Source organism: Saccopteryx leptura, chromosome 1 (assembly GCF_036850995.1).
Source record: "Saccopteryx leptura isolate mSacLep1 chromosome 1, mSacLep1_pri_phased_curated, whole genome shotgun sequence".
Classification (NCBI taxonomy): Eukaryota; Metazoa; Chordata; class Mammalia; order Chiroptera; family Emballonuridae; genus Saccopteryx; species Saccopteryx leptura.
The window spans coordinates 218,213,918-218,230,423 of NC_089503.1; the positions used below are offsets into that span (position 1 = coordinate 218,213,918).

The following is a 16,506-nucleotide window of genomic DNA, read 5'->3' on the forward strand; positions in this document are numbered from 1 at the left end:
TTAAAAATTCCCTGATGAATGTATCGCGTTATAATTGATGAGCATTTACAGAACGTGTTGGGCTATGTGGAGAATATATCATGGGGACCGAAACTCGTTCTGGCATTTCTTTACGTTCACTAAGGGGAAAGTGTTCCTGCCTCTCAGCACAGGAGAGGACCTTTCCATCTCAGCCCCTCCTGGTTCCCCAGCGCACACTTTCTGTCCACGGTGCTCCTGACACTGAGGTCCCGGTGGGGTCCTGTTGATCTTCGTCCTTCTGTATGCGGGAGTACTCCCTTCAAGTTGCTATGAGCTGTAGTGGTGGAGGGTGGGTGGGCGGAGTTTACTGAGATAATAACATGTGCTGACATTTGGGATTCCGCTGGTGTTTCCGTCCTTACCACTGTGCAGTCACACCTTCCTCTCCTCCTCTCCTCCTCTCCTCTCCTCCTCTCCTCCTCTCCTCCTCTCCTCCTCTCCTCCTCTCCTCCTCTCCTTCTCTCCTTCTCTCCTCATCTCCTCTGTGTTCTGCCTCAGCCCTCGGATTCCCCATAGCCATCCCTGCACATGTGCTGGTAGCGAACGCTGCCCCCGCCCCATGGGTTTAAAGCTACGAGCCACTGAATGTGGATGACCCTGCCTCTGCGCTGCTTATCCAGTCACTGGTCCTTCAATAAATACTTCCCCAGTGTCCACACTTGGGTGGGCACGATGCCGGGTATTCCGGGTACAATGGGGAGAAAGATAGACACAATCTCGGAGTGCTGGCTGTTTCTCCCGTCCTGCTCGGCTGCTGTGAGCTCGTGCTGACCTACCTCAGCCCCCATCCTGATACTCCCTCTGCCGGGGTCCACCTGTCTGGGTTCCCAAGGTATCTTGCCACGCTGCACAATGCAAGGTTCACTTCTGCTCATACTGATGGAGAAATAACATACCAGAACTTTTTCCTGGAGAGAGGCTGGCTTGGCGGCCTTAAAGCTGAGACCAGGCTGGGTATTCTCTGGGTCACTCAGGTGCCACGATCGATTGGCAAATGGCCAAGAAGGAAGGAGGCTCTGCAGGCCAAATAACAGCCTCCTTGTTGGGAAGGGAGTAATCAACCCCAGCTGGAGAAACGAGCCCACGTTCCCTTTGCTTTTCCATTCAGATCTAATCTCATGACATGAGTTGCTGACATGAGTAGCATTCTTGCCCAGACTTGTGGCCCCAGGGAGGGGATGGTTATTTAAGACAGCTGGCTCCCCAAGCAAGACATATAACTTGATTATAAATGCTTACAGACAACTTCCCTTACTCACTGGTCCCGGTCCCAGTTTAACTGACACCCCTGGAGATTTGAAGAAAAAAAAAAGATGTTTCTTTGAAAGAATAGCATGTCTCTGGATACAAGAAAAAGATAAGACATTCTGCGTGCACACAGTTCATCAGTATTTCCCGGCTCGTGGAATTCTTCAGGGAGTGATGCCTTTTATGCATTCACTGTGGAACAGGAGTTTCCTGTGCCTTTAAAACCTGCCTTGTGTTATAGTATAGAATAAATCTGGCATATAATTTTGTTTTTTCTTTCTTTGCTTGGTCTTTAGAAATGGACTATTTTTGTAGATTAATGACTTGAAGTCATCTTGCAGGGTTTTTGGGTTTTTTTCCCCCCCTGAAAGCTTAGATTTAGCTCTACCATGAATAATTTTAAGTTTCAGTAATTTACAGTTTCTTTCTTCCAGAGTTTATGCTTTTCTTAGGTCACTAACCCAGTTCTTTGGAGTAATAGGCCTGTATCTCTAGGCCTAAATGTCAAGCATTTGTTAAACTCTCCTTTCTCATAATGGGAGATGAAGTCTGTGAGTAAAGAATGAATTGCTTCCCACATTTTTCTTCCATCTGAGAACTTAGTCACTATAATGGTTATCATGTAAGAAGTAGAGCAAACGTTCTGAGGAAATCACATTTATGTGAAAGACTTCAGAAGTCTTGAAGGTATGTAGAATTTATCTTTGCAACTTATCAAAAGTAATCATGGTAAATGGCAATATGATAGTATTTTTTAGAAACAAAAACTTTAGGAATAGATCACTGAACTAAAAAGGGGGGAATTAGTAAAACAAACAAAAAAAGCCTCCCAAAACTAAGACCTTGTTAGGTTTCAAAATCAATACTGAATGGAAAAAAACAATTTCAGGATATATTTAGTATGATATAATTTATATAAAGTTTTTACGGCATACTAAACGATATTCCTGGATATTTACCTCTGTCCCACAAGGTCTAAAAACATGACTTGGAAGGACACAAGAAAATACTTAATGGTATTTTTCTGGGTTTGTGGAAAAGGGAGGAAGGAAGGAAGGAAGGAAGGAAGGAAGGAAGGAAGGAAGGAAGGAGGGAAGGAGGAAGAATTGGCCTGGGGACTGGGAACAAAAGAGATTTTAACTCCTAAGGTATTATTATTTCCATATATTAAAGGGATCTGAGGCCAACATGACAAAATATTATTTGTTGATTCTGGGAGCTGGACATTATTTGCTGTACTCTTTGGTACTAAATTACTTAATATAAAGTGATATATATACATGTATAATATATATACATTTCCTTAAAATGATACCAAAGAAAAGATTTTTCTACCTTCATTCTGATGTTCTACATAAGTGTCAGTGGAGGTGCACAGTCAGTAGACATGGTCCTTCTGTGGGTGTTTCCATATTTTAGAGCAGGTCTTCATAAATCCATAGAATCTGACTGCTGAGTTCTCTTGCTCTAAATTCTCCTAAACTAAGTACTCGTTCCAACAACTTGCGAACCAGTGATGTATATGTTAGGGGTAACATGTTCTGGCTGTATTTCAGGAACAGGTGCCTTTTCAACAGAAAAATCTAATTTTGGTCTTTGCCTCAACCAATATCAATTTCATTTTTTAAAATGTCCTGCATAATTTGAATAGTTGGCATGCTTTCTGTTTCTGACTAGCCACAGACATGTAACTTATTCAGAGGGTTTCTTTGGCTGTAGCGGTGAGACCTTTATCCGCAAAGAAGGCCACACTGGGAAAAATTTGTCTCATTGCTTCTCATGTGCGATTTATGTTGGAAGGTTTTGATGTAAATGAAAATTTTGATTTCTTGTTGTGAAAATAGCTGCAGCTAGATAAATCGAAATCTTATGGGGTTTTTTTTTTTTTTTTTTTTTTTTTTGCAGCACCGAATACCCCTCCGCTGTTTATTTTGAACTCAAAACTAGCCTATTCATCTGGCTGCACCACAGCTTGAAACTAGGAAGTCTGCCCAGGGGACTTGGTCATCAGACAGGGACATTTGGGCACCAGCATTTATGTTCTTTCTTTCCAATCCTAGTCGCTAACCCTCACCCAGTTCACTTTTGCTTTACACTTGCTTTTCCAGACTAGACATACCTCTCCCTAAGCCCACCAAATGATAAGTGCATAAAATTAGAAGTGGGCTGAGGGACTGCTGGGGGGTTGTTGGGGCGATCTTTTTAATATGAGGGGTTCAAGTTCACCCAATGGCAAGGGAGGAAGAAACTAATTTGATTAAGATGAAAGAAACATATAAAGAGGACATGATTTTTTTTTTTTAACTTAGGGATGATTTTCCTATAAACCTAAATAGTCCCACTAAGAAACGGGCTGTACTGTTGGTGCCGATGGCTGGTGATTCCCACCACCAGCGTAGAGTCAGCCTGCGAAGGTTTTTTTCATACCACCTTAATAATGGTTCTCTTGGTCTGTACCCAGGAAGGGGCTTAGCTACCTGGAGGCGCTCACTATGTGCTAAACTGAATGCTCAAAGGCTAGACTAATCTGATGATATATTCTTGTTTGCAGAGACTATAGTGTGTCCGTAAAGTCATGGTGCACTTTTGACTGGTCACAGGAAAGCAACAAAAGATGATAGAGCCTGACCTGTGGTGGCTCAGTGGATAAAGCGTCGACCTGGAAATGCTGAGGTCGCCAGTTCAAAACCCTGGGCTTGCCTGGTCAAGGCACATATGGGAGTTGATGCTTCCAGCTCCTCCCCACCTTCTCTCTCTGTCTCTCCTCTCTCTCTCTCTCCCTCTCTCTCTCTCTCTCTCTCTCTCTCCTCTCTAAAATGAATTAAAAAAATTAAAAAAAAAGATGATAGAAATGTGAAATCTGCACCAAATAAAAGGAAAACTCTCCCAGTTTCATACCTATTCAGTGCAGTTCGATGTGGGCTCACGCACAGATTTTTAGGGCTCCTTAGGTAGCTGTCCCGTATGCAGGTGTCCCCAAACTACGACCCGCGGGCCACATGCGGCCCCCTGAGGCCATTTATCCTGTCTCCGCCACACTTCCGGAAGGTGCACCTCTTTCATTGGTGGTCAGTGAGAGGAGCAGTGTATGTGGCAGCCCTCCAACGGTCTGAGGGACAGTGAACTGGCCCCCTGTGTAAAAAGTTTGGGGACCCCTGCATAGCCTCTACACACTCATCACTGACTGATGGCCTACCAGAATGGGTTTCTTCACCAAACTGCCGGTTTCCTTCAACTGCTTATCCCACCGAGTAATGTTACTCCTATGTGGTGGCGCTTCGTTATAAACGCGCCAATATTCACATTGCACTTTGGTGACAGATTCGAATTTAGCGAGCCACAGAATACACTAAACTTTCCTCTGTACCGTTCACATCTCGACTGGCATGGCCATGGGCTGCTCTGCTGTATACACGGTGTTATGTCATCATCTGCACACGCGCACATGCTGCCACATCATCTTACAGAAACTGGGAGGGTTTTCCTTTTATTTGGTGCAGATTTCACATTTCTATAGTCTTTTGTTGCTTTCCTGTGACCGGTCAAAAGTGCACCATGACTTTATGGACACACTGTATATCTCTGGAAAATGTTGGTGGTATTGTCTTTAGGTTAAAATTATAAAGGTTATAATATCAATACATATTTGTTCTCTTAAAATTTCTAGTTTGGCAGCCAATGGAGTCCTGTTCTAAAACCATATGATTCTAACTTGTGCTTTTAATTTGTTTTTAGAAAGAGCTAGCCAATTTGTTTGAAGATATCAATTTCAGAACATACTCAGTATTCTCTAAAGTATAGGAGGTTGGCCCGAACTTGTATTGACCTTATGACATTACTTAGAAGTTGATCCTTAAAAAAAATTTTTTTTTCTAGATATAAGCTTACATACCTGTCATTCATTTACTTCATAAAAGTAGACAGAAAAATGGTCTAGTTATTTGGGTTTTAGGCAAGTATGAAAACTTCCCTGACTTATCTCAATAAGCTGTCTTCTGTTGGTTTTCGTAGATTGTAAATCATGCTTTTTTCTTCTTAAGGTAGGCAGTGTGTGGTCAAGTACAGAGGCTGTGTTCCAAGTCAGACAGGCTGAGTTCAGATCTCGGCTCCTCCCTCACTGACTGTGACCTGGAGCAAGTTACTTAACCTCCTTGAGCCTTTGGTTTTTTTTCTGTGAAATGGGAATCATAATGCCAACTTCACAAGGTGGTTTTGAGGGCTAAGTGCAAGTCCCATGTAAATGAGACTCCTTGTGTACCATGTATAGTTAGGTATTCCATGCTGGTCCCTTTCCCTTCCTGTTGGACACACACACACACATTGGGTTAGAAAATTGTCGCCTTTTATGTTGGTTCTCAGTCACCTCTCCTGTAGCACGTATGGTTTTCTTTTTTTTTTGTTTGTTATCTGGAGATAACTGAGTTCTACAGAGCACTAACTCAGGTTCTGGTCATATCTGTTTGTAAACATTTAGCTCGAGACTCTCACCCTAATAAAGGCAATTAAAACAAAGAAACAAAAAAACTAGCGGAAATCTCACACGGTGGTTGGCTTCATAGGCCTCCTCTGCCTTCCTCGCCTGAATTCTTCTAAAATTTTACTGCAGCCTCCCTCCCTTGGTGGAGAGCTCTAGAGTAGGTGTGGAACTTTTTTCCTGTGGGAAGTGAGACCAGGGTCATCAGTGGGGGTGGTGAGAGGTCAGCTTAGAAATTACCTTCTTTATGGGAAGCGTGATCATTGTCTCTGCTCCCAGAATACATTTGGTAGCTGAATATTGATGCATTTTTCAAAAATTTTACCTCCTATTGATAGAGGTATATTACCTGAAACCAATTCTTCGCTCTTAAGATTCCACAATTAAATCATGATTAGTGAGTAGTCATTACAAGGAGGCTACAGTGGGGGAAGGATGGTGAGATTCAGTGATTTTTCATGGAAGCAAACGGCATGTAGCATGTAGGGAGTCGTCTATAGATGCAATTAAGAAGCCTTTTACTGTAAGTACTGTCATCTTTTAGCTTCAGCGCTGTTTCCATGGCAACCAGATGATTGCTGAGTGCCTGGCTGAATGGTTTTACAAGAAGCTGAAAAACATTGCTATTCTAAGTAGCTTGCTTTTTGCTGTGCAACGGGATCCTTCCCTTAGTGTAGGCCAGCCAACCTTTACTGGGAACAAAGTGAGGTATTTATGCTAATTATATTCTGGGCAGAGCGTAAATAAATGGGAGAGAATCTCGGGTCCTGCTTTTACTGATCTGTGGGTTTCAGTTTTTCTGGTTGCTGTTTCTAGCAGTTTGGAAAAAAAAAACAAATGACTTATATGCTTCTCTTTATTTCAGATACAGTTCCCCTGTTTAAGCAGATCTTATATTCTAGAGATAGAACTGATTTTTTAAAAAAGTGAAGGTTGTGGGTGTCTGGGGTAATGTTAGTTAGGATGAAGTCAGTCCACTGAGCTTATAGCTTTCAGGAATCTACAAGGGCCGTCTGTTTTTTTAAGCTGTCCCTACCAGCAATAGATAGATAATGACTATTAGGCTTTGCCTTTATTGTATGTCAAAATTATTGTTTGAATTTTCTTTACATCTTAAAGCACTGCATTTCTATTTCTTTATATGACAGAGAAATTACATATGGTAGAAAAACCCTTGGGGGAAGTTCAAAATTAAGGAGTTTCCCTTTAGACAATGTATGCCTTGTAATGTGACCATTGCTCAGGAAATACAGTAAGGATATCAATGCAGTTCCAATAAAAGCCTCTATAATAATTTAAGTTTCAAATATAAGCCTTTTACTGTACTTCCTTTCTGAGCTTCTTCGACTCTTTAGAAGTGAGCCAGAAAAAAAAAATTTTTTTTTGTTTAACTACTCTTCAGTAGAGACAACTCTTTAAAGCTGAGTAATAAAAGTAATTTCAACAGGAGGTGTGGACTTCTGTATTTTTGGAATTAACCTTTCTCCCTCCCCACCCTCTCCCTCCCCTTCCCTCCCTCCCACTCCTTCCCTCTCCCTCCCCCTCTCCTCCTTCCTCTCCCCCTTCCTCTCTCCCTTCCTCCCCCTCCTCCCCTCCTTCCCCCTTTCCCCTTACCTCCCCTCTTTCTCTCCTCTTCCTCCTCCCCTTCCTTTCCACTTTTCTCCCCCCTTCCTCCCCTCCCCTCCCTCCTCTCCCCCTTTCTCTCCCCCTTCTTCCTCCCTTTCTCCCCTCTCCCTCTCCCTCCCTCTCCCTCCTTCCTGTGCACACAAGACACACACAGTTAAAATGAAAGAAAATCCACACAAAATTCCAAGGTGTATTTTATACTCCTAAATATCCATCATAACATTTTTTTTCCCTATAAAATGTGGCCCCTGTTCCGTGAGATAGAAATTTCAAGGGTGCTAAGATTTTGACCCTGACTACATTTAGATAAGTTGATGCCAGTATACATTAGTGTCTCACTGAAACCCAATGACGTTCCTTTTGCATTTTTATCAGGTCTTGGAAATTTTCAGCAAAACATGTTAGGGAAGTATCTCAGGAGCCTGTTGTTTGATACAACCTCAAGTCTCTGAGCAGCACCAAATGGAAGATTGAATAGCAAATTGCTTTGACTCCCCTCCCCTAAATGGTTCTAGTAGTACATTTCAGAAGTCATTTTCTCAAATCACTCTGAAATAATGGTGAAAGAAACTGTTTATTGACTTTATTGGGGTGTCATTGGTTCACAAAATCATACAGGTTTCTAGTGCACGACTGAAGAGACCTCACCTGCGCACTGTGTCTGGCGCCCAGCAGCACCACAGCCTCCCACCCCGTCCCGCTCTTGCCCACCTCCACCCAGCCGCCACCCTCTCCCTCTGGCTGTTACCACACTGTTGCCTGTGTTGCTGTGGTTTCTTCTTAATACCTTTACGTTCTTTCATTTAGTCCACTAACTCCTGTCCCCTTTGACAACTTGCCAGTCTGTGCCAAGTGTCCACGCCTCTGTTTCTATTTTATTCATCGGTTTATTTGGTTCATTAGACTCCACAGATCAGTGAGATCATATGGCATTTGTCTTTCTCTGCCTGGTTTATCTCACTTAGCATACTAATCTCTAGGTCAGTCCATGCTGTCGCACTAGGGTTCCCTTTTCTCTACATCTCCACATCCCTGCCAACACGTAGTTTGCTGATTTATTGGATATAGCCATTCTGACAGGCATAGGGTGATATCTCATTGTGCTTTTAATTTGCATTTTTGATGATTAGTGAAACGTTGAGCATTTTTTCATATGTCTATTTATTATCTGTTTGTCCTCTTTGGAGAAGTGTCTATTTAGGTCCTTAGCCCTTTTTTTTTTAGAGAGAGAGAGGGATAGACAGGGACAGACAGACAGGAACGGAGAGAGACGAGAAGCATCAATCATTAGTTTTTCACTGCGCGTTGCAACACCTTAGTTGTTCATTGATTGCTTTCTCATATGTGCCTTGACTGCGGACCTTCAGTAGACCGAGTAATCCCTTGCTGGAGCCAGCAACCTTGGGTTCAAGCTGGTGGGCTTTTTGCTCAAACCAGATGAGCCTGCGCTCAATCTGGCGACCTTGGGGTCTTGAACCTGGGTACTCTGCATCCCAGTCCAATGCTCTATCCACTGCGTCACCGCCTGGTCAGGCCTTAGCCCAGCGGTTCTCAATCTGTGGGTTGCGACCCCGGCGGGGGTCGAACGACCAAAACACGGGTCGCCTAAAGCCATCGGAAATACATATTTTATTTAAAAATGTATTGTATAATAAATGTGTATTTTCCGATGGCTTTGGGCGACCCCTGTGTTTTGGTCGTTCGACCCCCGCCGGGGTCGCTACCCACAGGTTGAGAACCGCTGCCTTAGCCCATTTTTAAATTGGGTTGTTTGTCCTCTTGGTGTAGAGTTGTGTGAGTTCTTTATATATTTTCAGATGTGTCATTGGCAAATATGTTCTCCCTTTTCAATTTGTTAATGGCTTCTTTGTACAAAAGCTTTTTAGTTTGATGTAGGCCTAATTGTTTATTTTTTCCTTTGTTTCCCTTGCCTGAGCAGATAGATCTGCAAAAATATTGCTATGATAAATGTCTGCAATGAAAGATATTTAATTTCTCAAAGAGCTTATTTACATGATCTAAGATGAATTTTTAGAAAGTTATTTCATGGTATCTAGAGCCAAATTTTGATCAAGTATTTGCTGAATAAATTTCCTTCCTTCTTCCCTCCCCTCCCCTCCCCTCCCCTCCCCTCCCCTCCCCTCCCCTTCCCTCCTCTCCCCTCCCCTCCCCTCCCCTCCCCTTCCCTTCTCTTCCCTTCTCTTCCCCAGAGAGAGTGAGAGTCAGAGAGAGGGATAGATAGGGACAGACAAGAGCGGAAAGAGATGAGAAGCATCAATCATTAGTTTTTCATTGTGACACCTTAGTTGTTCATTGATTACTTTCTCATATGTGCCTTGACTGTGGGGCTACAGCAGACTGAGTAACCCCTTGCTTGACCTTGGGTAACGACCTTGGGTCCAACTGGTGAGCCTCTCTCAAACCAGATGAGCCCCTGCTCAAGCTGGCGACCTCAGGGTCTTGAACCTAGGTCCTCTGCATCCCAGCTCCATCCACTGTGCCACCGCCTGGTCAGGCAACTGAATAAATTCTTTAAGGAGTTATAGGATTTGACTGGTATGTTCAAGGAATTTATAGATTATCTTGGCATAGAAAACCAACATCAAAAATCTTGGAACAAGGGCTACTTTGCATGATAATGGTTATAGGAATTCATAGAAAGAGTGTAGATGTAGCATCCAGACAGGGTTACCTACAGGAAGTGGAGCTCAAAGTATTTTTTAATTCAACAGAAATTCATTGAACAAACCCTGTGTGCTTTGTGCCATGTGTTCTTCTAGAATTACAGTGACGAGCTCGACGTGATCCTGTTTGTATATAGCTCAGAGTCTGTTGAAACATCTAGACATAAAACCAGATAATTACCTCAATGATAATGTCTGTGTTGGACAAATTACAGAGTTTTGAGGGAACACCTGGATTCGGAGGGCACAAAGATTTTGTTAAAGATTTCTTGGAGGACATATAATGCTGAGCTCAAACAGAAAGTAATCTCAAATGGGCATAGCTATTTACCCACTTAAAATAGTGTTCCTTTTTTCACCTTTCTTAAAAGAGCATTTCACCCTTCCAAAGAAGTCTCCTAAAATATAAATGTGTAAGCTTTTATAAGTAACTAAGATAGACTTCAGAAGTTTGTAGGAAGGAAGGGCTCTTGAAGAAATCCAACCTGCTTACCATCAACTCCTTTGTAACTCTGGAAAGGGAAAGAAACAAGATGTCCAAAGAGTTCCAAAGGGTCAGGACATGGGGACTTCCTCTGGTTCAGAATGTAGTGTCCAGGGAAGACGACACTCTGTGTTTTCCACTATTTTTTCTTTTGAGGAAAGGGTTTATTGTGTTCCTTGTATGTACATAGTATTTGTATCAGACCTCAAGCCTTTGTATCTGTTTCTGTCGTCATTCACAGAGACCAAAAAGGGAAAGAAAAAGAAAAGTGGTTGTGGCAATCTATTAAGAACCAGGGCTGAAATTATGGCCGCCACCTCTTCCTCCTGACCTAATTAATCTGTCTACTGAAGGACAGAAAAATTACCCTTTTAAAATGGCCCATGTTCATTTAGAAAGCTTAGATACACCCCCAAAAATACATTATTCCGCAGTTGGATGTTTCCCCAGTAGACCCTGCTGATAGCTTTAATTTTGTACCTTAGCAGAAATATTCCTTTCCCCTCATTTGTTTAAAGCTTTCTTTCATAAGCCACATAGTATCCATTATCCCTAAAGAGCTTCTTGCATTGAAGAAGGAATTAGAAGCAAATAGTAGGTCTTCCAAACTGATACCCTTTTCCTTATCCTTGTTAAGAATGACTTAGAGACATTACTCATGGTACTGATATGTTTTTATTTCTGAGTCAGATTTAGTGATACAGCCCATAACTCAAGATAAATCTCAGTGTTAAAATTTTATGATAAAAGGAGCCAACAGACCACCAGAGTTGATGAATAAGAAATATGTTTTTTTAAGATAGAATTATTTAATAGTCTAAATATATGAAATATTCTGTAGGTATTGAGTATTTTATTCTATGGGATACTGTTTTCATCAAGTAAGTTCTTTTTTGTATTTTTTCCTATAGCAGGTGCTCTATTACAGCATTCTCTTAGTGTCACATTTTGAACTATAATTGTTCATTTTTTTGTCCATCTTCATTGTAGACTCTGTGCTTCTTATCATCTCTTTGTGCCTGGCATATAGTTGGTACTTAATTAAAGTTGAAATGCATGCACAGTAGTAAATTAATGTGGCTCCCATTGGTGAGAGAGAGCTATCTTCATTTACATTAGACTCGGGGCAGTTTATTAGATGCTTCACTTTAAAAAGTATCAACCGGTTTGGGGCACTGCTAGAGAAAAATGAAATATGTAGTCACATATACTTGTCAGATTTAAGTGTGAGCAAATAATAATTGCATTACATGGAGGCGTAGTATTAAATATTATTTTAGCATGAAATTAGATTGATATGCTTACAGTTCTGTTTACATGATCTAACAATGTTGATACTGATGTGTATATAGCATTATCTTGTCCATGAAGGAAGCCCCTCGGTAGTGCGGGGTCACGCTGGAGCCTGTGAGAGACTGACAGTGACATTGTGATCTCTGTCTCCACGCCTGTGAGAACAGGAATCACTGAGGCTAGGGGAGCAGAGAAGATGGGCGGTTAGGAACTGTTTTACTGTCCGGGTGCTGCAGTGCTGTGTTCCGGACACCCTCACTTCACTTAATAATGACCCCACAAAAAAAGGGAATATTGTACTTATATGCCTGGCACCCATTCCAAGCAGTTTTCATATAATTAATCCTTGAAAGAACCAAAGGCCAACTGCTCCAGAGGTACAGAGAAGTCATGACCACGGTGACTGCATGAGAGGAGAGTGAGGAAGGGTAGATGGTAAAGACCACTGAACGGGGAGCACAGGCCACCGTCAGCCCCAGCCTTGCCACGCATTGCATTCATCAGAAACCCGGAAAACGTCGCCTTCCCATGTGTGTCCACCCTTGACGTCTCCCGCAGAATGGGAATGTGGACGCCGGCTCTCAGCGGCTCATTCGGTTGTTCTGAGGCCCGGAGACACTCTGTGAAAGTGCTTTGCAAACAGTGCGATTCTCGGGCAATGTAATACAGTGAACAGCTTTTCATTCCAACTGATTGTCGTCAGTGAGGCTTGACAATGTATTTAATTTTGCTGACTTTTTGTGTGTGTGTGTGTTTTTAGGTGACTTGCCTGCAAGACTTTTTTGGTGATGACGATGTTTTCATTGCGTGTGGACCTGAAAAATTCCGTTATGCCCAGGATGACTTTGTCCTGGATCACAGCGGTAAGGCAATTCGTTGACCAGCTCTGTAGCCCTGGAATGGAAGCTTAGGATGTAGTCACTTGGTGCATGTGAAGTGGTGTTCTAGGCATCTTTGAAGAAAGATGGCATTGGCCGTATTCCTTTTGAATTAATGGGAATAGAATGAAAGGACTATAGTTACCTGGTTAAAAAAAAGAACACCTAATTCAGTAGTTAAGTAGTTTTCACCTTCTAGTAATTTGATACTCTTTTCACTGTATTGTTTGGTCTCAGAAATGAATTTCCCATCCTCTTTCAGAATGGAGGCTGGCTGTGTCACCTTAATTGTAAGGATAGTGTTGATCTTGAAACTGTTACTTATACATTTTCTATGTCTATAAAGAGATATACTAAAGGGTATGTAAATTTTAGTAGTGATTATCTCAGGTCTCTTTTTACCTTTTTGTTTTGCTTGCAACTTTAAAAAAGCAGTAACATGCATTATTTATATATGCAGAAAAATATAAGGCAGTTTTCATCAGTGAAATAGGATAATCTTTTTCTCTTGATTTCAGCCAATATATGGAGTTTTCAACTATTTAGCAATAACCTCTGTAATTTCAAATGTTGTTGTTTCTGGGAATATTGCTTTACTCTGTTGTCTTGAATTATATTAAACCTATCATAGTAATAGTAATTGTTTTCACTGATAAAGACAATTTCATCTTTAATAAGGTAAAGTCATACATACCATTACACAGAAGAGAGGGATGTTAGAAATATAATCTCACTCTTCAATTTCATGAGTGAGGAAGGTTATTTTTTTTTTTAATTAGACTAAAGGTAAGACCCCTTTCAGTAGACAGTCCAGAATTAGCGAAACATATTACCAAATAAATATCATGATCCAATGACTTTTAAAAAGTCAAGATGGTCCATTCTGTGGTACCAAACATCCCTGTGTATTTCTTTCCTGTTCCATTAAGTTGCCACGGGATAGCTTATCTACCTTATGGTTGGCCTTCATTGGTCTACTCTTTCTGTTTTTCTGTTCTGTTTTTCACTGCTGCCAGATTTCTTTGAGTGTTTCTGTACTGTCTTGTCTATTGGGCTGGACCTGTAAACTGGTAATGTCGCTGGACAGTCCTTACAGAATTGGAAGTGATGTCCTTTTGTACTATCTATGTTAATGATCTCCACGCCTCTCGCAAATGATTGAGGTTGACTGAAACAGGCATCTACAGACCATCTGCATTTTACATCTTTCTTGACTTTAGCATAATTTCATTTTATAGTATTTCTTTAGTGTGAATCTCAGTCACTTTGAAAGTTGAGACACTGAAATTCAAGATCTCTAGGTTATACAGTTAGTTTGGAGAGTAACAAAAACAACAACAACAACGAAAGATTTATTGAGCACTTACTGTGTACGTACCAGGCATTGTCCTCAGTTTACATGTATGTTGTAAAGTTGCCTGAGCTAGTTGGATCATTGGTCAGTTTTTTTGTGTCGTGGTTGGCTGTGGATAGATGCATTAGAGATAGGTGAAAGCTACTAATTGTTTCCCTCTCAATTGCTCATTTCTTATCTTTCTGCAAACTGGAGATAATAATAGTGGCCTTTTCATAAGATTTTGTGAGGATTAAATGAAGTAAAATATACATGAAGTAGTTAGAATGGTACCCGGTTACATAGTATGTGCTAATGCTGTTGTCATTAATGTTATTATACCACCAGCATCAGATCATGACATTTTATAATGGAAGCGAGTCTCAGACCTAACTCTGCCACAGGGACACTTATTAGGAGGCAACTTTTTTTTTTTAATCAGTTATTTAACTTGTGTTATAATCCTGATGAAGTCCCAATTCTCTGTCCTTTTAGATTTCTGACATCTTGTGTTAAAAAGCCATTCAAATCACTTAACCTAATGTTAGTTGAGCAACACAATTCTAAGAGCTGGAAGCAGGACTGGCTGATGTTCCTAAGCCTATGTTGTGGTTCTGAGGTTCAGTACCGGCTCGGTACACAGGTTTGATAGAGTGACCTTGTCTTTTTTTTTTTTTGGTATTTTTCTGAATCTGGAAACGGGGAGGCAGTCAGACAGACTCCTGCATGTGCCTGACCAGGATCCACCCGGCATGCCCACCAGGTGGCGATGCTCTGCCCATCTCAGGCGTCGCTCTGTTGCAACCAGAGCCATTCTAGCACCTGAGGCAGAGGCCACAGAGCCATCTTCAGCGCCCGGGCAAACTTTGCTCCAATGGAGCCTCGGCTGCGGGAGGGGAAGAGAGAGACAGAGAAGAAGGAGAGGGGGAGGGGTGGAGAAGCAGATGGGCGCTTCTCCTATGTGCCCTGGCCAGGAATCGAACCTGGGACTCCTGCACACCAGGCCGACGCTCCGCCACTGAGCCAACCGGCCAGGGCTGAGTGACCTTGTCTTTAGGATGTTTCTAACCGGTCCACACACCACTCCTTTCAACAGTGTAATACTTGGTAATGTTCATAATGCTAATGAAGTAAGCTGAAGTTGTTACAGCTCCCTTTTGTGTAAGGTTTTGATTAGAGTCTTTCAAATGCTCACTGCCCTCCCCTGGTGTGCGTTTGTTTTCTAGATTAATATACTTCACATGTTAGTTTATTGTCCCTGGGGTATACATTAAAACCAAACCACATTTTAATCTTTCTACATAAATTAAAGTATTTTAACATAAATTACAGATGGTATGCTATCTAATTTAATCCTTAGAACAAGCCTTTGCAATAGATGGTAGCCTCATTCCACTTTCATAGGGGAAAAACTGAGGCCTAGAGCCTAACGAAGGTCCCCTAGTTCAGTGGTCCCCAACCCCCGGGCTGCGGACCGGTACTGGGCCATGGACTGGTACCAGTCCGCACCGGTCCATGGGCCATTTGGTACCAGTCCGCAGAAAAAGAATAAATAACTTACATTATTTCCGTTTTATTTATATTTAAGTTTGAACGATGTCTTATTTTTAAAAAATGACCAGATTCCCTCTGTTATATCCATCTAAGACTCACTCTTGACGCTTGTCTTGGTCACGTGATACATTTATCTGTCCCACCCTAAAAGCCGGTCCGTGAAAATATTTTCTGACATTAAACCGGTCCGTGGCCCAAAAAAGGTTGGGGACCACTGCCCTAGTTGACAAAGTCAAATCCATGAATAATCCAAATTCTGCAATGACTTTAAGAGCCATATTCTCCATTATTCTAATTAGAAATGCATGCTTTAGCTGCAATTAGCTCTGATACTCTAAACGCTGTTTGGCTATTGATGGGAAGACCGAAGTTATTGTTTAAAGTTAGTTTCCTCATTTTTCATGCTCCATGCTTTGGAAAGATGGAAAGTAAGACAGTAAGGGATTCATAAATTGGAGTCCTACATACCCTTTCAATGTATGATAAAGATTTGGGAGCAATAATCAAAGTGAAGCCTTTGCTTATCAGTGCTACTGTCTAAAAAATGTCGCACATATTTAGATTAGGAGATGTGTGGGTTTGTCAAAGTGAGGACACTGGGATTCCTGTATCCATCTGGAGCAACGTGGCGTGTCTCCTGTGCAGCGTCACGTGTCCTTTTGGGATGGTACTGGAAAAACGACCAGGTAATGAACGGTCTAGCCTAGGTGGTCAGCTGCTTTCCCGTGTGATCTTCCTGTGGCTACTGTTAAACTCAGATCTGTGTAATGCACTTTTCCTTCTTTTCTAGAATGCCGTGTCTTGAAGACATCTTACTCTCGCTCCTCAGCTAAGTATTCAGGATCCAAGAGCCCTGGGCTCTCTCGACGCAGCAAATCACCAGCCTCAGGTAGTTAATGGGACAGGCATGA

General features: G+C 41.8%; 1 protein-coding gene across 9 annotated transcripts in view; it reads left to right on the plus strand.

The window, feature by feature from the left end:
* The window catches only part of DCLK2 (doublecortin like kinase 2), a 143,903-nt gene that overhangs the window by 76,588 nt on the left and 50,809 nt on the right, over positions 1-16,506 (plus strand). For all 9 annotated transcript variants that reach the window (XR_010751662.1, XR_010751664.1, XM_066386295.1 and 6 more), the window contains exons 3-4: positions 12,591-12,693; positions 16,386-16,484. Coding sequence is in view for 7 of the 9 variants with exons in the window: in XM_066386295.1 (XP_066242392.1) it covers positions 12,591-12,693; positions 16,386-16,484 (202 nt within the window). In the remaining 2 variants the exon portion in view is untranslated. The remainder of the gene's footprint in view (positions 1-12,590; positions 12,694-16,385; positions 16,485-16,506) is intronic.